This window comes from Pogona vitticeps, chromosome 1 (assembly GCF_051106095.1).
Source record: "Pogona vitticeps strain Pit_001003342236 chromosome 1, PviZW2.1, whole genome shotgun sequence".
Taxonomy (NCBI): domain Eukaryota; kingdom Metazoa; phylum Chordata; class Lepidosauria; order Squamata; family Agamidae; genus Pogona; species Pogona vitticeps.
In genome coordinates, this window is record NC_135783.1 from 231804894 (window position 1) to 231829409 (window position 24516).

The 24516-nt window shown below is 43.4% G+C and overlaps 1 protein-coding gene across 1 annotated transcript in view; it reads right to left on the bottom strand.

Moving 5' to 3' along the window:
* KALRN (kalirin RhoGEF kinase) overlaps positions 1-15463 on the bottom strand; it is a 515545-nt gene extending 500082 nt beyond the window's left edge. The window contains exon 1 of the mRNA XM_078394494.1: positions 15243-15463. Coding sequence (XP_078250620.1) covers positions 15243-15315 — 73 coding nt within the window. The 5' untranslated portion in view covers positions 15316-15463. The remainder of the gene's footprint in view (positions 1-15242) is intronic.
* Between the last annotated feature and the right edge of the window lie 9053 nt (positions 15464-24516).

A 24516-nucleotide genomic window follows, 5' to 3' on the forward strand; every position in this document is an offset into this window, starting at 1 on the left:
TCTAGTGGCCAAAATGGTGTGGGGTTTTGTTTTGTTTTTTTTTGAGGGCAGTGGTGCTGGGGGCATCAAACCATGGCAAAATTCCCTCACATGACCTCAGGGGGCACAAAGGACTTTCTGAGCAAGTTTTTAATTCTAAATTTTGAGACGGCAGGAGCGGTTGGAATTGTGAATGTTGAGCCTTAGAGTCCACAAATGGCTCCTAGGTTGCATTTTTTTGCTCATGCTTGCCCTACAGAGACAGGTATGTAATCTTGGGCACTCTTAACTTCATCTCTTATCATCAGGGGCCTAGCAGTCTCTATTTACCAACTTTGCCTAGTACAGTAACTACAGCTGTTGCTGTAGACAGAGAGTGGCTGCAGTCATCCATGCATTAGTCATCTTAGGGTAGGACTACGTCACCTATTTTATGTGGGGCTGCCCTTCTGATCAATGTTGAAACTGTAGCTATTCTACAATGCAGCTAGACTGTTTAAGGAAGCTTTCTACCACACATGTGCAACCTTTATGCTGAAATCTTTGTAATAACTGCTAATTAGCTATTGAGCTTTGTCCAAGCTGCTGTTACTGGGTCATGATTCCCTAAATAATTCAGGACTGGCTTGTCTAGTCTTCTTCCATACAGGCCATACAAGTCCTTACATTCTGTGGTGTAGACCTTGCTTACAATACCACAACCCCCTTTCCCCACTGTGGCATTCATCACCTACCACATGGAACAATCTCCAAGATCCTAATATTGAGTGCCTCTGATGATAACTGAAAACACATTTGCCAGTTCAAGAGTCTTTCTGACTGCTGGAATTGCCAGCTATACCTTGTAATTATGCATGCTTTTTTTAAAATGACTTTGTTTTGATTTACTGTTTTCATTATATTTTATTTTTTAAAAAACCTGACATTGTTTTCATTTGTTAATTTCACTATATTTTTATTTTATTTTATTTTGGTTGGATTTTTAAAATGTCAAGTGGTATATAAAATGTAAAAGTAAAATAAATATTGTTCTATAAATATTAGTTGTCTTCTACTAAAGTATATAAATACTAGTTGTCTTGGCACTAGGTATGCCATGCTTCAGTCTTTCTATTCACTGTAATATGAAATGCAGGACCTCTGTTCAATTTAAATATAAGCACAAATTCATCTTATCGGTTTCTCAGCCATGCTGATGAGTTAAGTCATGAATTACTGACAAATTTGTGTTAATAAAGTCTAGCACTTTGCGAGCATTTTCTGTTCATACATCCATAAATACCAGTGGTCCCTGTATAAGAATGTGTCATGGTTTGTTTGTTTGTTTGTTCAGTCGTTTAGTCGTGTCCGACTCTTCGTGACCCCATGGACCAGAGCACGCCAGGCCCTCCTATCTTCCACCGCATCCCGGAGTTGTGTCAAATTCATGTTGGTTGTTTCGATGACACTGTCCAACCATCTCATGCTCGGTCGTCCCCTTCTCCTCTTGCCTTCACACTTTCCCAACATCAAAGTCTTTTCCAAGGAGTCTTCTCTTCTCATGAGATGGCCAAAGTATTGGAGCCTCAGCTTCAGGATCTGTCCTTCCAATGAGCACTCGGGGTTGATTTCCTTTAGAATTGATAGGTTTGTTCTCTTTGCAGTCCAGGGAACTCTCAAGAGTCTCCTCCAGCACCACAATTCAAAGGCATCAATTCTTCGGCGGTCAGCTTTCTTTATGGTCCAGCTTTCACTTCCATACAACACTACAGGAAAAACCATAGCTTTGACTATTCGGACTTTTGTTGGCAAGGTGATGTCTCTGCTTTTTAAGATGCTGTCAAGGTTTGTTATTGCTTTCCTCCCAAGAAGCAGGCGTCTTTTAATTTCGGGGCTGCTGTCTCCATCTGCAGTGATCATAGAGCCCAGGAAAGTAAAATCTGTCACTGCCTCCATATCTTCCCCTTCTATTTCCCAGGAGGTGATGGGACCAGTGGCCATGATCTTAGTTTTTTTGATGTTGAGTTTCAGACCGTTTTTTGCACTCTCCTCTTTCACCCTCATTACAAGGTTCTCTAATTCCTCCTCACTTTCCGCCATCAGAGTGGTATCATATGCATATCGGAGGTTGTTGATATTTCTTCCTGCAATCTTAATTCCAGTTTGGGATTCCTCCAGTCCAGCCTTCCGCATGATGTATTCTGCATATAAGTTAAATAAGCAGGGTGACAATATACAGCCTTGTCGTACTCCTTTCCCAATTTTGAACCAATCTGTTGTTCCATATCCAGTTCTAACTGTTGCTTCCTGTCCCACATATAGGTTTCTCAGGAGATGGATAAGGTGGTCAGGCATGCCCATTTCTTTTAGGACTTGCCATAGTTTGCTGTGGTCCACACAGTCAAAGGCTTTTGCATAGTCAATGAAGCAGAAGTAGATGTTTTTCTGGAACTCTCTGGCTTTCTCCATAATCCAGCGCATGTTGGCAATTTGGTCTTGAGTTCCTCTGCCCCTTCGGAAGCCTGCTTGTACTTCGGGGAATTCTCGGTCCACATACTGCTGAAGCCTACCTTGTATGATTTTGAGCATAACCTTGCTGGCGTGTGAGATGAGTGCAATTGTCCGGTAGTTGGAGCATTCTTTGGCACTGCCCTTCTTTGGTATTGGGATGTAGACTGATCTTTTCCAGTCCTCTGGCCACTGTTGAGTTTTCCAAACTTGTTGGCATATTGAATGTAGCACCTTAACAGCATCATCCTTTAAGATTTTAAATAGTTCAACTGGAATGCCATCACCTCCACTGGCCTTGTTGTTAGCCAGGCTTTCTAAGGCCCACTTGACCTCACTCTCCAGGATGTCTGGCTCTAGGTCAGCAACTATATTGTCTGGGTTGTCCGGGATATCCAAAACTTTCTGATATAATTCCTCTGTGTATTCTTGCCACCTCTTCTTGATGTCTTCTGCTTCTGTGAGGTCCCTTCCATTTTTGTCTTTTATCATGTCCATCTTTGCACAAAATTTTCCTCTAATATCTCCAATTTTCCTGAACAGATCTCTGGTTTTTCCTTTTCTGTTATTTTCCTCTATTTCTTTGCATTGTTCATTTAAGAAGGCCCTCTTGTCTCTCCTTGCTATTCTTTGGAAGTCTGCATTCAATTTTCTGTAACTTTCCCTATCTCCCCTGCATTTTGTTTCCCTTCTCTTTTCTGCTATTTGTAAGGCCTCGTTGGACAGCCACTTTGCTTTCTTGCATTTCCTTTTCTTTGGGATGGTTTTTGTTGCTGCCTCCTGTACAATGTTACGAGCCTCTATCCAAAGTTCTTCAGGCACTCTGTCCACCAAATCTAGTTCCTTAAATCTGTTCTTCACTTCTACTGTGTATTCGTAAGGGATTTGGTTTAGATTATACCTGAGTGGCCCAGTGGTTTTTCCTACTCTCTTCAGTTTAAGCTTGAATTTTGCTATGAGAAGCTGATGATCAGAGCCACAATCAGCTCCAGGTCTTGTTTTTGGTGACTGTATAGAGCTTCTCCATCTTTGGCTGCAGAGAATATAGTCAATCTGATTTCGATGTTGCCCATCTGCTGATGTCCATGTGTAGAGTCGCCTCTTGTGTTGTTGGAAAAGGGTGTTTGTGATGACCAGCTTGTTCTCTTGACAAAACTCTATTAGCCTTTGCCCTGCTTCGTTTTGAACTCCAAGGCCAAACTTCCCTGTTGTTCCTTTTATCTCTTGACTCCCTACCTTAGCATTCCAGTCCCCCAGAATGAGAAGAACATCCTTCTTTGGTGTCAGTTCTAGAAGGTGTTGTAAATCTTCATAAAATTGTTCAATTTCAGTCTCCTCAGCAATGGAGGTTGGTGCATAAACTTGGATTATTGTGATGTTGAAAGGTCTGCCTTGGATACGTACTGACATCATTCTATCATTTTTGAGATTATATCCCATTACGGCTTTTCCCACTCTTTTGTTGACTATGAGGGCTACTCCATTCCTTCTACGGGATTCTTGCCCACAATAGTAGACATGATAATCATCTGAGTTGAAATCACCCATTCCCATCCATTTTAGTTCACTGATGCCCAGAATGTCGATGTTTATTCTTGCCATGGTACTTCAATAAAATCACGGTTTTATATCTATAGTGAAAATTCATTGAAACGGCAAGCCTCAGCAGCTGAAGCAACAGAATGTTTCATCCTGGCTTCAAGGTGTTGTAAGAGGCCTAAGCATACCTGCTGCCAAAGAGACTTCCATGACATTTATCTATTTCCTTTACTCCTGTGAAAAACCAACGTTATACATGTGTCCACGAAAGTTCACATTAAAATACAATAGTTAGTCTTTAAGGCACCACATGTTTTTGTTACTAAAGAATTACAGCTTCCATGACTCCTGATCACTGGCCATATGGGTTAACTCTTAGGCATGGACCAGAAGCCCTGCATTACCAGTCATACTTTTCTGTGTTTAGTGGTAAGAAACAGCCTGTGTAGGCTCTCAACAGCTCACGTGTACAGTAGGTCTAACTGTGAACAGCCTGCGTCCCTGAGCGGTGTTCCAGAGCTTTGCACCCTGAACATAAACAATAGAAATTGCACTGCATGAGTGCAGTTGTATGTATGTGAGAGCCCATTGCCCTTTGCATACCTCCTCAACAACTGCAGACAATATAATCTGAAGAATACTCACTGGTATTGTTTCACAAGAGGTATGGTGGGCTACGTGTCTTTTGCCTTCGGTAATTTTATTGTATTATTTCAGCTTCAACAAGAAAATGTTTTCACCTGATAGATTAAAAATGCAACTGAAAGAACGAATGATCTGTCTTCAGTCTCAGTCACCGCATATGGCCAATTCTGCATTTAACTCCAGAGGGGTGGAAATAGTAGGAGCATCTCCGTGGCCTTGAATTCACCTTGAATCTAAATTTTTTACATTACATGGTCACAGGACCACAGTCAACAAACAATAAGAACTGTCCAACTCTGTTTACTAATATGTGGCATTTGCTTGTCCTGTGATACAAGACTACTGCAACAATCTTACAGACAACATAGGGGTTACCAGCTAAAATATGACAATTTACTACTGATCTCAGTTTCACTAATTAAAGTACATCATGAAGGTTGATCTGACCATTGATGAAGTATGAAAGCAAGAAGATAAAGGCATCATGGAAAACATTGTCCACGGCCAGAGACAAGCAGATTGCATCAATGTCTGTATCCTATTAAGAGCAGTATCGTTCTTGAGCCTCAAGGAACTCTCCTTAGCAGACATAATTTCAAGAGCTTCTATTGATCAAACAGCTTGTCTCCTGCCAATCATTCATTTTCAGCTTATTTAGTAATAGAACTGCCAGTCTTCTGTGCGCAGATGAATAATAACAGAAGTCTGACACACCAGTGGATGGTAAGAAGACAAACTCCCAAAGAGAATAATTCATTGCCCCTTTTCTTTTAAAGTAGAATAATACTCATTTCTCATTCAGCCACTGAAAATGCCATTGAGAGATCATGTAGCTTCCTGTTAGATGCGACCAATGTTCCATTTCAACAGCCTAACAGTAATCTGCAGAATGAAACTACTCCCTCGCCTATATGGACAGAACCAATAAGTGCTTTTTCCTGGCATTTGTGATTTTCTATTGTGTTATTCTGTCATTTCTGCTTTATAAATCTTTAAAGTAGACAAAAGATTCCTTTGTATATTTTCACCAAGGTGCTTTAAATAAATTCTTAAAGATACTGTGGGGAAAAAAATAATATTTTCCTATGGATCTTTTCTTGCAGTGGTAAATATTACTAGAAAGCTCCCTCCCCCTCTCTAAAATGTAAATACAACTTCCTTTTGTTTCATTCAACAAAGTAATTTAGACTCTGTTGTCGTGTAAATGAAAAACTACATACAGCCTTATTTATCCAAGTAGCGGAGGGAGCACTCAAAACATCCAAATAACTTTAAGGTTCAAATAAAAGGAGTGGAATTTATGTATTCTTTTCCTCCCAGATGTAAAGTCTCCTGTATCATCAGAAGTCTGATGTGTGTAATCAACACAATTAAAAACTCAGTCTCTTTTGGGAGGTAGGTTCTACAACTGGTACAACTTGAGCCACATGCTAGGGTTCAATCACATTGGAAAAAAAACTTCATGCCACACGGAGATATCCAGATGAAAAATTTAATACCATCCAGATAAAACCATGAAAGCAGAAAGTACTTAGTCCATCTTAGCAGAACCTAAGAAGACTAAGCAAAGTGTTATAGGTCCTGTGCATATAGAAACAATTGCCTGCTGAGACAAAAGATGTAGTTACACTCACGTTCTGCTGGTGGACTTCTCAGAGGTAATTGACTGGCCACAGTGTGAAGAGAACATTGAATCTGATAGGCCTTTGGTCTGATCTGGGTGTACCCTTCTTATGTTTCTAGATAATTGATAACTCAGGGACAGTTTGTAAATTTTAGACATATCTGAACGAAGTGGCCCCATTTCATTCAAGGCCCAAGTCTTCTCTCAGCACTGCAGACATTACAATAATCTTATTCAGAGCCTCCCTGATATACAGTGGACCTTCGACTTACAGACGACTCGACTTACAGACTTTTCGAGTTACAGACTTGTCTGGCTGCAAAATTTAGATTCAACTTGCAGCCAGAGAATCGACTTACAGACCAGAAAAAAACCAAAATGGAATAAAAATAGAATAAAAACCACTGGTTATGGGATTAATCGGTTTTCAGTGCATTGTAGGTCAATGGAGATTCGATTTACAGACTTTTCGACTTGCAGCCACCATTCCAATAAGGATTAATTCCTTAAGTAGAGGGTACACTGTAATAATGTCCGATTAGGAAAGCTAGTTTTAGTCACTACATACCAGTTCCAGGGGGGAAAAGCCAGATTATACATATAGTATATTCACTGCCCCTCTAAAAGCCATTACACTGTACTGTACTGTATCATTTGGTTCTGGATTCCCTCTTACAGAATTCTCCTGCAGCAGAAGTGGGCAACGTCAGAAGGCAGCACCAACAGTTGCTCCCATTAACACCTCTTCCCACTCCTCCATGCATTTTTTTTGTCTTGTGAAAATTGGGAGTGTATTGCAGAAGCCCCACTGGAGTCTTTAGTAGCCAAAAACAGGGTTCTTGTAAAAAGACTTGTGGGGTGTGAGTACCCGGAAACATCAGATAATTGTCCATTTTTAAAAAAGGATCGTGTAGCAGGCAATCTCGTCACTAAGACAAAAAAAAAAAAGGAGACAAAATTGTAGTGACACTTTCAAGACTAACTACTATATTTTATTCCTTTACTAATGAATTATTGACTCTTTGTTCATTATCTGTATGTAGCCCACCTGGTCATGGGGCCATGTATAAATATGACAATCATATAGTCTCACTCTTATGTTTGAAGAAATTCACTTGATGCACAAAAGCTCACATTAAAATACAGCAGTTAGGCTTCAAGGTGCTGCAACATGTTTATTTTCATTTTGTGTTTTGCATTCTTTATTGTCTATTATGCTTCCACAGGCTAATATGTCTACTCCTTCAAAAATCTCATAACTCTGTGTCACAGCCTGGATTGTTCCTGGAAGTCAACATGAATGGTGTTAGAAAACATGCTTTTGATGTGAAAGACCCTATGTTAAGCACCTGTTATCTCCTTGGCCATAGATTCCATCAAGGCAAGACTCCTGCTGGAACTAGATTATACTAAAGTAGGGGGACACGGTAAAGGTGTCCCGACAGGGAGGCTGAATTGATTTCACCAGCCCTCTTCCAAATCTAGACTTTACTCAAGCCCAAGTTCCACTCAATTAACTCAAGCAGTCCCAATTCCATGGTTAGGATTGGACTTTAACAGTTCCCAGCTAACCAACTCCCTTCAGGGAAGGCTTTTACTGCCAGTCACTCACAGATTCCCAGGCCCCCAAGTCCTTCTTGACAGTGTCACGGGTGTATCTCTGGTGCTTTCTCTTCCATTGCCACCCTGTTGGGTTGGGTTGGGGCCCAGGAGCTCAGCTCACCTTCATGGTCCCCAGGGAGTTGGTGAGGGAGCTGGGGTTGACAGTGGGCTAAAGAGTAATATGCTCCCTCCATGCCCTTGTCCCTTAACCACCTCAAATTGGACCTACTGCTGGGAAAGCACCCTGCAGAGAATTATATAGGAGATCCTCTTCCACTTGGAATGATCCATTAAGGAAGAACAAAAAAGGATTGCTTCATAATGTTTTCATGTGGTGGCTCTTAGAGTTATCTACTTTCAAACAATCTTAAGTATGCTATGGATGATCTGTAGAAGAAGACAGAAATGAGATGACAACCTTAATTCTGCTAGACCTGTCTGTGGATTTATATACCATGGATTTATTTATTTATTTATTTATTTATTTTATATCCCACCTATCTGGTTAGTTAAGACCACTCTAGGCGGCTATATGGATCTCTTTACTGCACTGGGATATTATGCCATATCGAGTGCTTCCCTGGGTGAGGACAGAGATACATCTAAAAGGTGGTATTGTAGAACTCTGCTTTACCCTTTGGCCCCTGGCATCCATAGAGTTCTAGGATTCTAATAGTTGTTCTGGGTTTTTCGGGCTCTTTGGCCATGTTCTGAAGGTTGTTCTTCCTGACATTTCGCCAGTCTCTGTGGCCGGCATCTTCAGAGGACAGCACTCTGTGCTCTGGTGTAGTTGGCTTGGGAGTGCTAGGATTCTACTTTCTCCTTTATGCTTTTTCAACTCCTACATGAAACTTATCTGCTACATGAACCATATGTTTTTCCAAACTCAGTATGAACCTACCAGAGAGTATCATGTGCACGTTTCGGCTTAGATGTTACCAGTAGGCAAACAACACAAAGCTCTACCTCTTGTTTCAGTAAACTAATATTCCAGGTGATGGGGAAACTGAAATCGTTTCAGGAGATGGTTATGATTTGAATAAAAATAAAGACTGAAATTTATGTCCAGACAAAACAGAAGAATTCCTGGCTAGGAAGAATACCAATCTAGATGGAAGTCTGCAGGATGTTTTATACAGGAATATACTCCTCTAAAATAACCAAATATGTAGAAATATGTGTTCCTTTGGACCCAGCACTATTTCTAGCTACAGGTGGGTTACCAACTGTGCACCCTATCTGGAGAAAGCAGACCTAACTTCATTTACTTATACATGCATAGCCATACTGCCTGTAAAGACAGGTCAAAAATCACATTGGTACAAACTACAGCCACCACAATTACTGTATATTATGAGCTAGGCAAGGGATATGAAATTAACCCATGCCCTGAAATGACCAGATTATAATTCCCATGCAGCCTGAAGCCTCCATGATGTCTTCTTTCTAGTTAAGGACTGCAGATAAGGACTCCTGGACCACTTCTGCAATAAGTCCCCATTAGAAATGGGGGTATTTGTATTCTTATATGCATATTAATATCCCCACACAGGTAGACATAATGAGGGTCCTGTCCCCTGGGGCCAGACTGTTCACTCACCTTCTGCTGTGTTTTTCCGCGGGCTTCACACTCCCTTCCTATCACCATGCTTCAACCTTGCAGCGAGACTCAGCCTCCTGCCAGGAGTGGCTCGCACACCACGAGTTCCGGAGCAATAGGAAGGTAGCACAGAGCCTGTAGCAATAGTGGAAGGTGAGTGGATGGTCCAGCCCCAGGGGACTGGATCCTCATAATGTCCACCTGTGCAGGGGTATTCATATACGAATAACCCCATCTCTAGTCCCCATTAATTTCAAGCAAGGATTTTGAAGTCTCACTGAAAACTTTGCTGGCAGGAAGGCTTTTCAAATGTGCTGCGGAGAAGGGAAAGCCAATAGGAAATGGACTATCAGTGTGTGTATGTGTGTGTGTGTTTTATTGCAGCTCCAAGAATTTGCCAGGAATTGCCGCAAACAGAATTTCAGGAGCTGTTAGCAAAACATCTAAGCCATCAGAGGAGTATCAGTACTCACACATACACCTTTGTAAGTTTCAATCTGAAGCCACTATTATTTGAGAATGGCTAAATTCCATTGGAGTTGCAAAGTATTGGGGGACTGGAAGTTTCGTTTAGATGCACTCTTTACAGAGCCTAATGAGCAGAGAGACTACTAATTCTCTAATGTCATGCAGCTCCCATAGATCTTAACTATTCCCACACATTTCCTTCTTGCAAATAAAGATGGTTCCAGACCAAGGCTTGCCAAAATGCATGTGTGAGAACTGAAACTCCTCTGAGGACTTGGAATTATGGTATGATCAGTAGATGTACTCACACATTCACACATAGTTTAAAATGTTTACTGAGTGTGCAGGCACTGAATCAAAGGGCATTTTCAAATGTTATAAATAACTTGAGATAGAAGGCCAAAGTAGACATAGCACTAACTGTCTGTCTGGATTTAATACACAGATTTAAAAATGTCCAAATATGGTAATATGGGGCAGACAAACAATTACTGGGATTGGGGTAACCATAAGGAAAATCCCAAGGATAACTGGTTTTCTAAAATTGGTACAGCATCTGGTTTGGAGGAGAAGGCACTCCTGCTTACCACTGTTACCTGGGAACTCAAGAATGGTGGCAGTGTCTCAAGAAGCACCTTTGAGCTGTGGGCTTCATCTTTTGAGAATTCAAACCTCCCCCTCGCCCACATGAGGAATCTCCCCCTACTATATTTCAGAAGAACAATTTCCATAGGACTGCTCTAGGGCACAGACAGGTTCAATTTTTTTTATTTTTTTAACCTGCATTAAAATGTAAAGGCATACATGACTGTAAAATGTAGCAAATAATAACAATAAGCAGCAAACATTTAGATGAATCATGTAGACACAGTACCTGTGTTCATTATTACAACTCAATCCTGACATATGAGGAAAGAGGAAGAAAAGGAGAAGAAACAGTGGGAGGAAAGTTATATCTTCAAAAATTAGTTATATCTAGAAGTTATATCTTCAAAATTCATAACTGCCCAAGTCAGAATATGACTTTGTCCACCATGTTATGGCCAACTGTGCTACAAATTATATTCTGTTTCTCAAGAGGTTCTCTAGCTTTCAATCGAAAATATATTTCTGCATATGCACAGGTTTGTTAGACAAGGTAATCACAGCTCACTGCTTTTGTAAACAGAAGTTCATATGCTCTTTAGTGTTAATCCTTTACTCCAAATGAAACTCTGTCTGATCGCTGTGAAATAAAACAAAACCTACAATGCCAACCATATTGTTTGCCATGAAATATATGACAGACCGCCTGACCAACCAAACATTTGTTTAGCAAATATCTTCAATTTCAATTTGGTTCTTGATTTTATGCCAATTTTTATATGTACACAGACATAACCCCTCCACTTGTTCCTGGTTATGATGGGGATGGACTGGTAGGAGAAGGAGAAGGCTTTTCTACCAGTTCTTCACCAGGGCTCAAACATATGAGAAGGTACCAAGCAGAAAAATACTAAGTTTCAGCTTCCAGAGAACAATATGATAGTGTACATATGTTGCAACATGGCCAGCACACACCTGACATGGCTCTCAAAGCAATCTGTCCCTTACCCAATTTTATTTAAGGTATAGTGCAATGTTTGCATCCAGTTTGACTCATAAGAAGAAAAACATTTTCATATTGTGACAGACAACTATGTTACACGTCTCTATATGTCACACGTATGTAAGTGTATATGTCTGTAGGTAATATTACTAGGTTAGAGTTCATGTGGCCCACAAAACAAGGCCCTCTGACTGCTTGATGATACCACATAGCCCAAGGCAAGCAGTGGTGCAGCAATGAGGCCAGCAGGAGAGAGGGGAGCAGAGCCCTGCTTGGAGGATTCTGTTAATGAGGTGGCCAGGTCTACAGTTGCGTTGATAACTGAAAAGCTGTTGCCCCATCTTTCAAGGAGTTGACAAATCCCAGGTTCCACAGCAAGCAAAATTATTTTACGGGACTGAGAGAGCACCTGTCAGGGCTTGTACAACTTTCTTGTGCCCTGAGGTTAATTTCTGGGCCCTGTTACCAAGGAATAGGGCACTGGGGATGACCGTGGGCACTTTGAGAGCGCCTGGGTCTTTGCACGTTGATTGCAACACCTCACAATGGCTTCCTCTCCTTTCAGGGAGAGCTGCACAGATGATGCTGCATCCTCAAGAGACAAAACTCTCTTCCAGACCCTAGACCACTATCTGGAGAATAGGGTTCTCCCTGAGCATGCAGGTGTTCACAGACTATGACAAACTGACCCAAAGCAAGGATTCTAAATCTATATATGGTGTTACAGACTTGTGATCTCCATTCCTACTAATACCAGTTTTCAGCTGCCATTATTTTTGGATTCAACCAGAGCACTGGCTTGTTTCTGAAAGCTTTCTGTATTGCACATTCTTCCTTCAATCTTTTGTTGACTGTTCTCTTTCTTCTGCCCCTATTTCTGGCATCCATTCACACTGGCAATAACAATTCCAAGCACTCTCAACATAAGCATACACAAAGCCGAGAACAAACAGAACAAGAAGCATCTCTAGATAAATTTATTTTTTTCCCCAATAAATATTATTTGGTATTGCCCAGCTGGGCCCACAAAAGTGTACATTTCTTTCTCTATTGATCAACAGCATTATTTAATGAAGCCTAAGTTAGTTTATTCATACAAATATGAGACTTTTTGTGTCTATGAAATAACAAACCTTTGTGTGAAATTGAATCAATGTATTGCAATTAACAACATGCACAAGAGTGCATCAGATGTCTCTCAAACTTGTTACATTCTTGAATGAATCTGAATGCTAAGAAAACTTCCAGGAAATCCACAAGACACCTAAACAGGATTATAATCAAGATTATTTTAGTATAGCATTTCTGGAAGTTCAGACAGAAAGGAAATATTTGATCAGAGGGTTATTTTTAGAAAATTCCCCTCCCCCCCAAAAAAACATACAGTATCACTAAGCAATTACATACCTTTGAAAACGAAAACATAGACAAAGCTTTCAATTAAAGTACAACAGTGAATCTTATAAGAACTAAAAGTCTGGTGGATGTCTTCAGGCTGGAGAAACAGTTTAAACAGTATCCTTTAAACCGTTTACAGCCCAAAGCACTTCCACATAAGAAGACCATGTGAAATCTGTAATTGCTTTGCTTGTATCCCTGTTAAGGTATCAACAGGCAAATACCCATCAGCGCCATGTGGTTCATGAGATACACATGCAGTCAGACCTTATTACACTTATCCTCCAAGATCAAAGCATATTCACATAAATGGGGTGCAGCCTTCCATGGAGAGCAGCCAGGAGGCCTGTCATGGATCTGCAGGAATAAACTTCTTGAAAAGTTTGGGTGATGATGCGATTGTTCTGCTGTGGCTGGAGGAACACTCCATGTGATCGATGATTAGGACCAAGCTGAAACAGGAGGGAAAGGCAGCTCGAGATGCAAAACAGCCGCAAAAGCAAAAACTAACCCCAGCACGGTCAGTTCAAGCCTTTATCTAAGGACAGCATTTAATCCTTTATAGTCCTCAATGAAGATGCCACCAAGTTGCCTGCAATGCTTCTCCAAATCTCATGAAAGTTATCCTTAAATGGATTGGAGGAAGGGAGAATTTTCTTATACTTTCACAAAAAAAAAGCTTTTTAAAAACCTTAAGAGCAAACATATGGGTCTCTGCTGTGCATCTGCATGCTTACAATGGGCCTTCCACCTGCGTTCTTTCTTATGCGCATGCAGCTGCTTCCTTTCAAACCTTTATTTTAGCACCCTCCTTTGAAGCCACAAAGCCAACCCTAGTTCCCCTGGTGCTAAGCCTCCTCTAGGTAGGACCCTGTAAAAGGGGAAGTTAATGGCAACAAAGCCATGTCCTTTAAAAAAGGGGGAGGTTGGGGAATCCACACTGGTTAAATCATCACATATGTATACACTATCTCTCACACAGAGACACCGTTTCCTTCCCCCACCTCCAGGGCTCTGGATGGTTTGACAAGCCCTCTGGCAGTAGGAGAAAGCAGGGAAGGGTCCCTACCCCACCCCACAGGTTTCAATATGGCTCATCAAAGAAATACACAGATCAGTAAAATCTGCAAGAAAAAAAGGGGGGCGTTTCAATGCATTTATAACTATCCCCCTATATGAATGGCTGAAAGCACAGATTTGGTACCTGGAAAGGGGAGGGATGAAACGGTAACTCCATTCCACATTACAGTACTTAGTTACAGTTGTTAACGTCTCCGCTCCCCGCCCACAATCTTACTCTCCTTACAAATCAGGCAGGGTAAAATGCATTGGACGCAGGGGCTCAAAGATGGCCAATTTCTAAGCCTCTGGCTCCATCCTTAGACCCAATCTATACTTCTGCTTCAAAAGGCGTGTTTGGGAAGCCACCATCCCGCCTAGACTACAAAACACATGCACCCCTTCACACACGCGCGCCCACTCACAAATATGTAGTCGCTCAGGCGGTTTTTATGCCTTAAAAGTGTGGAGTTCAGGGAGAGGGCTCTGACGTTTCAGAAAGCCTGAACTCTTCACTTCAGGGCAGAGGGGAGGGGCAATGGATGGGCGCGTTACTAGCAGCCAAGCCTGATCTTGGTTTCTCACAAGTGATCGATGATCACCCTACGCCTTGAGTGAAAAGCAGAATCAGATGTGTGGGTGCTTTTTTTAATGTTTATGATCCTGAGTCTAAGCACCAGAAAACACGCGAAGGCACGTACGCACACACAGACAAGAGAAGACCAGGAGAGCAAGAGGACCCATCCGTCTGCTTCGCTTGGTGCAACTGATTGACAGCCAACAGTTTGCTCTCCCCCCCCCCAACAATTCCCAGATCCATGAAAACAAACCAAAGCCCGACACACAAAAAGCATCTTTTTTCGCACAGAGACGCTGGCTCCTTCTTGGAAAGCGCCTGCCTGTCTGTCGTGCCAGAAAGGGGTGGGGAACGAGAGAAGAGGCTAAGCGATTTTCGCCCGTAACAATCGGAAGGAAACAATGCAGGGCTGCAGGAGAAGACACACAGCATCGGAGGAAAGAGGAGGACAAGAAAGCCATCCCCATTAGAGACGTCCCAGATCTCCCCCAAAACAAAGGGAATCGTAACATCACACGCGCCGCGTAAAAAAAACCGTTCCCCCAGATAATAACACAAGACAACACAGATCAGCCCATCTCGCCTCCAGGTCTCGCCGGGGCGCTGGCAAGCCTAGTCCGCCAAGCAGCTCCTTCCTCCGCTACCCACCCTCCGCCCTCGCCGCCTTTTTTTTTACCTGTTCGGAAAAAGGCATCCACCTCTGAATCGGGCACTGCCCCTTCCTCGGCTGCCCCTTCGGCTGGGTTCATGGCTGCGCTCCGGCCGGAGGAGACTCAGCAGCAGGATAGCCGTGGCGGTGGTGGTGGCGGCGGCGGCGGCGGTGGCGTCGATCCTGGCTGCTGGGTAATATCCAGTGAGTTGTGGAGGAGGAGGAGGAGGAGGAGGAGGAAGAGAGGAGGAGAGGGGCGAGAGAGAAGGAGACACACACGCCACAAGGAAGGAGGGAGCCAGCCAGCTAGAAGCCAGCGAGCGAGGGCGTGTGTAGGGAAGGGGCGGGCGGGGGAGGGAGGGAGGACAGAAGGATGGAGGCGCCTTCAGCAGCCAGGCTAGGCGCTCCCCATTGCTGGGGGCGAGAGGGAGGGAGTCTGCTCTGCTGGGGCTGCCAGCCCGGTAGGGTTTTTTGAGGGGCGAGGGGGGTCTCCTTCTTCTCTTCTTCCTCCAAGGCGAATACACACACCCCTTCACACACGCAGACGCGCAGCAACCGGCGGCGGCGGCGGCTCCTCACGCTGTGTGCCCACCCACCCCTCCTCTCCCTCGTCTGCCTCTCTATTGTTCAGACCGGCTTCCTAGGCGTTCTTGGCTCACCACTCCCCAGATTTTACCGGAGACCACCACCACCACCCCGCTTGCCTCTTAATTCCCCCCCACACACACACACACACACGTGATGTTCTTCGCCCCGCCCCGCCCCCCTCGGGCCACCCCAAAACGAAACCAACACCCCAAGCCCCTCCGTGATGGGGGCACAGGCAGAGGTGACAGCTCAGTTTTCCCCTGGACCCTCCGCCACCACCACTCTCGCCACTGGCGACGGCGGCAAGGCTGTCCCCACCAGCAGCCCTTCACCCCTACCCTCTTCTTTTAAAAAAGGAAAATATTCCTCGCTGTCATGGAACAGCTTTGGCAGGACCTCTAGTGAGGAGCAGGAAAGGCTGGGAGGTGAAGAACTGTCTGCTCGGATTGTGTGTGTGTGTGTGTGTGTGTGTGTGTGTGTGTGTGTGTGTGTGTGTGTGTGTGTGAGAGAGAGGTCTCAGTGCGCGCGCCTACGAGGGGAAGCGCCCCCTTCGAAGACGGGGGGGGGGGCTTCCCTTCTCGGGTCCCTCAGGCCCCTGTCCCTGGCCAAGCACGTTGGCTTCCCGGGCGTAACCCTGTTCCCCTCACTCGCTCTGCCGCCTTCTTTCCTCACCCCACCGTCCTTGAGTTTTTTGTTTTGTTTTTTTTTTTGCCGCCGCCGCCCTCCCCGTTGTCATTCACCTCCGCTTGCCCTCTCATTACCGAACGAGTAATTAACACCGTTTCCTCCCGAGCCCGAAGAATTAAAAGGGGAGCCAGAGAGGGTCTGTGGGCTGGGAAAGGAGAGGTCCAGGTGTAAAAGGACATTGGCGGAGGGTAGGGACCAGCTCCTGTTGAATTTCACAGAGACGGAGGGGTTGTGGGTGTGGGCGTGTTGAGCGGTTCTGCAAACGTCACTTAGGTAATTGTTGCAGACTGGAGCATCGCTCCGTTTCCGAACAGTAATTAGGGGGCTTGACAGTTTCCAGAATAGGACTCGAAGTTCCATTTTTGTAGATGCCCAAAAAGGTTTATGTGAAAGGAGGAGAAACCGGACAGAGAAAAGGAAAGAGAGAAAATACAGGCTTCCAACAAGTGATTGTGGGTTGTTGGGGTTTTTTTCTTCTTCTTCTTCTGCCGGAAAGCTGCTTCTGAGGTAATGTTTTGGAGCTCAGTAAAATATGTGTCTGTGGCATTAGTATTCTGCCATGGCTTTCATGCACATTCTTTTAATGGCTCATGGAGTCGGTCCTAAGTGCAGCTACTTAAAGTAGGTATTACAGAGCCAAGTCCCGTTCCTCCCCCCCTCCCCCCGCCTCGTCCATTCTCTTAAAAGAAGAGGAGCTGCAGGTCTGTCCAGACAGGGGAATTAGGAGCAGTCTGGCTTACACTTAAAAGGTTCTTCAGGGTGATCTATTTTATCTCTCACTTGAGTGATATTTCCATTCACACTGGAGATGGTTATTCTTGTGTGAAAAGGGTCTATACAAGTCCCTTGATCACCAAGTTACTCATATATTCATCTACCTGATTTACTCACAAGCAGCAACGGGCATGAACCAGTAGTTTGTGCCATTTCATTTACTGGCCGAACAGGTGTTTAGTGGATCCCAGGACTGCCTTCTCCAGCAGGTGCCCACTCAGAGACTGCAGTGCCCAGAGGAGGTGGGGCAGAGAAGCCGGGGGGGGGGTTACTGCCTCTGAGTGGGCACTGGCATGAACTGCTGACTCATGCTGTCTCGATGCATGAGTAAGGATAAGGAGGGGGCCCTGGCATGAGGAGAAAACGTTGGGGTGTGGAGTCCATGAAGCTGACATAGCCCCCTCCCCCCCCCCACCTTTTCTCACAGCCATCATTCACCTGGGCTGCAGTTGCTTTCCTTTACGTATTTATATTTTATTAACTAAGCTAAGTAGCATGTCAGAAGATCAATGTACTGTATAATATTAGAATTGTCCTGCATCAGTTAGGGAGATACTTTTAAAAAGACAAAAATAGAGGAATTTTTTTCTCTATCCTCCCTTTTAATGTCACAACCCGTTTATTATGTCACAGGGTTGTCACCTCTGCTGACACTGCTCACAGCTCCATTTGGGTGCAAAGTAACAGTCCACACAAGCTACACATCAAGAGAATTAGGATCACACTGAACTGTGCCAAAAATTATACATGCCTTAGTACTATGCCAGAAATGTGCACAATGGCTCTTAAGGGGGCAGGATGGATCAGTCTAAGTAGAAACCCATGTCATTTGGTTCGAACCAAACCATACCAATAGCGATTAATAGACTGATCTATATGCCAGTCTGGACAGGCCCTATCTTGGAGCAGGGCCTTCTCAGAAGATCTTGGGATCATAGGATTCCTACATAATTTATTCTCTTTCTAGATCAGGTAAGTCAGTTTCCTTCTCCCTGTTGAGATGTAGTAAAATTAGAGATTCTCACCAGGTTGAAGACTGCATACATTTGGAAGTACAAGGTCTCTATCCAAAAAGAATCCAAGTATAGGTAATATTTAGAATGGGAAAGGATCTGAATTTTGTGGGTGTTTGGGAAAATATTTTTATATATTTGAAAGCACTTAAGTACACCCAAGTGTTACTAGCTACCTTTATCACCAGAAGCATCTACTTTAAGAGTATTCTCTGCTCCTCACCTGAAAGTATAGAAAGGCATAGACATTGTATTATGGTTCTTCATAAAAGGTTGTCATAAGTTGCAGGAGATAATCCACACTGCTTTGTACTATGCTTTAACAGTACCTCTTGAGATCTTAAGAAACAACAACTAATGGGTGTTAGCATGATTGTTTTTATGCAGACCTCCTTCAAGCTGCAGCTGGACAATAGATGACATTTGAGTGACAGAGTCATTAACCTCCTGCTCTTCACCCCAAACCAAAATGAAATCTAAGTATATTTAACTTAATTTCCCATGTTGACATTCTGTAACCCTTTCTTCCCTTTGAAAACACTGAGTGAGAGGTTTTCCAGCTGCAGGATTTGTTTTACCTAAAAGATCAGTTTGAGCACTAATTTTATTGAAAATACCACCAATACCGTGATGTTCCTCTTAGTTGCTTTATATCTTCCCCTACCATAAGTTGAAACCTTGTTTTGCCTCTTCCAAAACCAAGGCTTGTTTTTTCATACAACTAGAGGAGGACTTCAGCACCGTGGTACTTCCCATTTGCAGCAATGTCCAGAGTAGGAGCATCCTATTCTGAAATTTATATTGTGCCACGGGAAGGGGGGGGGAGTAAGATCCATCACAGTGGTGTAAAAATAGGGAGCAGTGAAGTGAAGGCACCCAAAGGGAGTGACAAGCTGATTGATGGAGGAAGAAGGGAAAGATGCAGCCAGGTGGAAGGATCAGAAAAAAATTGGGATGCAGAAGTGTCAACAAGGGTGATGCAGGATGAACAAAAAGAAGTGAATCACCATACATACAATTTATAGAAGATCCATAAAAATCTTGGGGCAGAAGCCCTGGGCTGATTTTGGATGTGTTTTTTTTAATGAACATCAATGTTATAGATCTATGAACCTAGATGGTGCTTAATAAATAATGGTTGAAATCTTGATGCACAGTTACACAAATAGCATAACATTTGAAATAATTATAAGTTAAGAAATCTCCAGAGAGATCTCTCAGATGCAATCTCCATTGCATCTGAGGATACAATTCAGTGTGCAATAGATAATGCTTATGGTGATTTCTAGGGACATGGTGGCGCTGCGGGTTAAACTGCAGAAGCCTCTGTGCTGCAAGGTCAGAAGACCTGCAGTCGTAAAATCGAATCCATGCAACAGAGTGAGCTCCTGTTGCTTGTCCCAGCTCCTGCCAACCTAGCAGTTTGAAAGCATGCAAATGCAAGTAGATAATTAGGTACCACCATGGTGGGAAGGTAACGGCATTCTGTGTCTAGTTGCGCTGGCCACGTGACCATGGAAACTATCTTCGGACAAACACTGGCTCTACGGCTTGGAATCAGGGACGAGCACTGTGCCCTAGAGTTGGACATGACTGGACATTTGTCAGGGGGAACCTTTACCTATGGAGAATTCTTAACTTATGGCAATTCATGTCTAAAATTATGCCATTTGTGTAACTGTGCTGTAGGATTTCTTCCATAAATTCACTGGTGCTAAGTAATTGTCGTTAATTATTAGATGTCACCCTTGCTGACTTATGGTAACCAATTCCACTGTCCCCTATTTTCTAGTATAATAGCCCCTCCTCTGGTGGTGCTCTGTGATCATGTGCATTGCCTAAAGCACAAGTGATGGGATATATAACCCCACCAGCTGCTCCCACTCCAGGTGATGTCAGCTTCCCCTTTTCTTGGGAAGCGCTGCGGACAGTTGAATTCCTAACACCAACACACTAAGCTATACCAGCACCCAAATCCATTTGAAACTAGAGGTAAATTTTCAAGGCCACTTCCTGCTAAATTTTACAACCAGGAGCATTTTCATTGAGATGTAAGATTACAGAACACATTTTAAAAGGATATGAAGAGCCTCGTGGCACAGTGGTTAAACTGCTGCACTGTAGCAAAAACTCTCATGACCCAGGGTTCAATCCCAGGTAGCCTTCTGTCCTTCCGAGGTTGGTAAACTCAGCTTGCGGGGGGGGGGGGGGGCAATGTGTAGCCTGCATAATTAACTTGTAAACTGCCCAGAGAGTGCTTGAAGCACTATGGGGTGATATATAAGCAACATGCTTTGCTTTTTTTATCAAATATTACACTACTTTCCACATCTGGAAGTTGAGTCATGGCAACTGGACTTTTCTTATTAGGTTGAAATGTTTAGCTACTCATCCAAGTAGCTTCTTCAGTCTGAGGAGTTGGTAGGAGATCCCTGATATACTCTCCACATTGGTTTCACTTCCTCCTGGTCTGAATAGGCTCATTAGATGGACAAAGGACTGGGAGTGAGTGAAAATCCCACTTCTGCAGTCCTTCTCCACCTACTGTCATGGGTCATTGACAGTTGTTAACAGTGGTCTTTCTGGTGTGTGTGGTCCTGATCTTTCTGGGAATGGATGAAAGGACAGCATGATAAATAGAAGACAGATTGTATCTAAGGCCTCCACCCCAGTTGAGTGAGGGATTTTCTATATGCACATGTATGGCCTCCCTAGCCCCTCTCTCAAACCACCTTTCTTCTCAGTCCAAAATGAGTACATCCTGGTCATCAAATGAGTGTCCTTTGTCCTTCAAATGATGGTGGCCCTGAGCCATTGCCCGTCCTATGCTGAGCCATTCTCCTGTTTAGTGGCTGTAGAGCTCCAAACACTCCTCTTTACATTGGACCCCATATGCTATACTGCTCCTGTTGTGTTTTGGTGTCCAGTCTTTTGGGTGGACTAGTCTCTGACTTAGTGTGTTTGTGGGTTTGAAGTACATGGGTATGTGGTGTTTATCAAAAATCCTTTTGAGCTTTTCAGACAAATTCACCACATAAGGAATTACCCGGTTCTTCTGTTGGCTGGCTTTCCTGGACTGTGCAGTCATCATAGGATCCAACAGCAGCTTAAGAATAGAAATCTACAGAAAACCTACACACTGGTCAATACCTGCAGTTTGACTCTCATCACCCATTGCAACACAAACTAGCGGTCATCACAATGTTAAACCACAGAGCAAGAAACATCCCCACCTGCATATAAGCCAAGAAGACGGAAGATGGACATCTGAAGACACCCATTAAGGCCTGTGGATATCCAAAATGGGCCTCTAACAAGGCAATGTCCCGATCCAGCAGGACAATGGAACAGTCTGAGACCCAGAGCCAACAGATATACTATTTTCCACAGTTTCTTATTTTGCCATGCATCCTTGCATCTCTTTGTCCAGGTTCAGTCTCTATGATTATCCTGGCCTGCTTAATACGGCCAGTTCCATTTTTTAGTTCTCAGTGTCTCATGTATTCTAGGTTTCCTGGGGAGTGAGTGCAAGGGGGATAAATAGTTCAGTTATTTATGGCACAAACATTATGCAATGCACTCTCCAAAGAATCTTATCCTGCTTGATCGTTATTTTGTATTGCTTCTTCAAAATATTGTTATGGGATGACTTTTATATAAGGCCTTCCTTCTTCTATTATGGAAAAGGGCTTGATTCCCTCTTCTACACTACTTTTAAATGTTCCACAATAACAATAAACTTTGACTGGTTTTGCTGATTTGATGTCGCAGTCTCAGAGATTATATAGCATTAACATTTATCTTGGATGCACAAGGAATATTTAAGGTTAACCCTAGGCTGCAAACATTGCAGTCTAGACCTGGGTCCAAGCTCTCAATTGAAACTCCATGAACTACCCTTAGTTTTATTATACAGTAGTTCTGTTGGACCACTTCATGGATTGCTGCCTTGTCGTGGCGAAGGGGCTTGAGTAACTCAGAGAAGCTATGGGCTATGCTGTGCAGGGACACCCAAGACGGACAGGACATAGTGGAGAGTTCCGACTAAACGCAATCCACCTGGAGTAGGAAATGGCAAGCCACTCCAGTATCTTTGCCAAGAACGCCCCATGATCAGAAACAAAAGGATAAAAGATATGACGCTGGAAGATGGGCCCCTCAGGTCGGAAGGCGTCCAACATGCTACTGAGGAAGAGCGGAGGACAAGTACAAGTAGCTCCAGAGCTAATGAAGTGGTTGGGCCAAAGCCGAAAGGACGCTCAGCTGTGGACGTGCCTGGAAGTGAAAGGAAAATCCAATGCTGCAAAGAAGAATACTGCATAGGAACCTGGAATGTAAGATCTATGAACGTTGGGAAGCTGGAGGTGGTCAAACAGGAGATGGCAAGAATAAACATCGACATCCTGGGCATCAGTGAACTAAAATGGACAGGAATGGGCGAATTCAGCTCAGATGATTATCATATCTACTACTGTGGGCAAGAATCCCGTAGAAGGAATGGAGTAGCCCTCATAGTCAACAAAAGAGTGGGAAAAGCTGTAATGGGATACAATCTCAAAAATGATAGAATGATGTCAATACGAATACAAGGCAGACCATTCAACATCACAATAATCCAAGTTTATGCACCAACCAGCATTGCTGAGGAGACTGAAATTGAACAATTCTATGAAGATTTACAACACCTTCTAGAACTGACACCAAAGAAAGATGTTCTTCTCATTCTAGGGGACTGGAATGCTAAAGTAGGGAGCCAAGAGATAAAAGGAACAACAGGGAAGTTTGGCCTTGGAGTTCAGAACGAAGCAGGACAAAGGCTAATAGAGTTTTGTCAAGAGAATAAGCTGGTCATCACAAACACTCTTTTCCAACAACACAAGAAGCGACTCTATACATGGAAATCACCAGATGGGCAATATCGAAATCAGATTGATTATATTCTCTGCAGCCAAAGATGGAGAAGCTCTATACAGTCAGCAAAAACAAGACCTGGAGCTGACTGCGGTTCTGATCATCAGCTTCTCATAGCAAAATTCAAGCTTAGACTGAAGAGAGTAGCAAAAACCACTGGGCCACTCAGGTATAATCTAAACCAAATCCCTTATGAATACACAGTGGAAGTAAAGAACAGATTTAAGGAACTAGATTTGGTGGACAGAGTGCCTGAAGAACTTTGGATAGAGGCTCGTAACATTGTCCAGGAGGCAGCAACGAAAACCATCCCAAAGAAAAGGAAATGCAAGAAAGCAAAGTGGCTGTCCAACGAGGCCTTAGAAATAGCAGAGAGGAGAAGGGAAGCAAAATGCAAGGGAGATAGGGAAAGTTACAGAAAATTGAATGCAGACTTCCAAAGAATAGCAAGGAGAGACAAGAGGGCCTTCTTAAATGAACAATGCAAAGAAATAGAGGAAGATAACAGAAAGGGAAAGACCAGAGATCTGTTCAGGAAAATTGGAGATATTAAAGGAACATTTTGCGCAAAGATGAACATGATAAAAGACAAAAATGGGAGGGACCTAACAGAAGCAGAAGACGTCAAGAAGAGGTGGCAAGAATACACAGAGGAATTATATCAGAAAGATTTGGATATCCCGGACAACCCAGACAATGTAGTTGCTGACCTTGAGCCAGACATCCTGGAGAGCGAAGTCAAGTGGGCCTTAGAAAGCCTGGCTAACAACAAGGCCAGTGGAGGTGATGGAATTCCAGTTGAACTATTTAAAATCTTGAAAGATGATGCTGTTAAGGTGCTACATTCAATATGCCAGCAAGTTTGGAAAACTCAACAGTGGCCAGAGGATTGGAAAAGATCAGTCTACATCCCAATCCCAAAGAAAGGCAGTGCCAAAGAATGCTCCAACTACCGTACAATTGCACTCATTTCACACGCTAGCAAGGTTATGCTCAAAATCCTCCAAGGTAGGCTTCAGCAGTATGTGGACCGAGAACTCCCAGAAGTACAAGCTGGATTCCGAAGAGGCAGAGGAACTCGAGACCAAATTGCTAACTTGCGCTGGATTATGGAGAAAGCCAGAGAGTTCCAGAAAAATATCTACTTCTGCTTCATTGACTATGCGAAAGCCTTTGACTGTGTGGACCACAGCAAACTATGGCAAGTTCTTAAAGAAATGGGAGTGCCTGACCACGTTATCTGTCTCCTGAGAAACCTATATGTGGGACAGGAAGCAACAGTTAGAACTGGTCATGGAACAACTGAGTGGTTCAAAATTGGGAAAGGA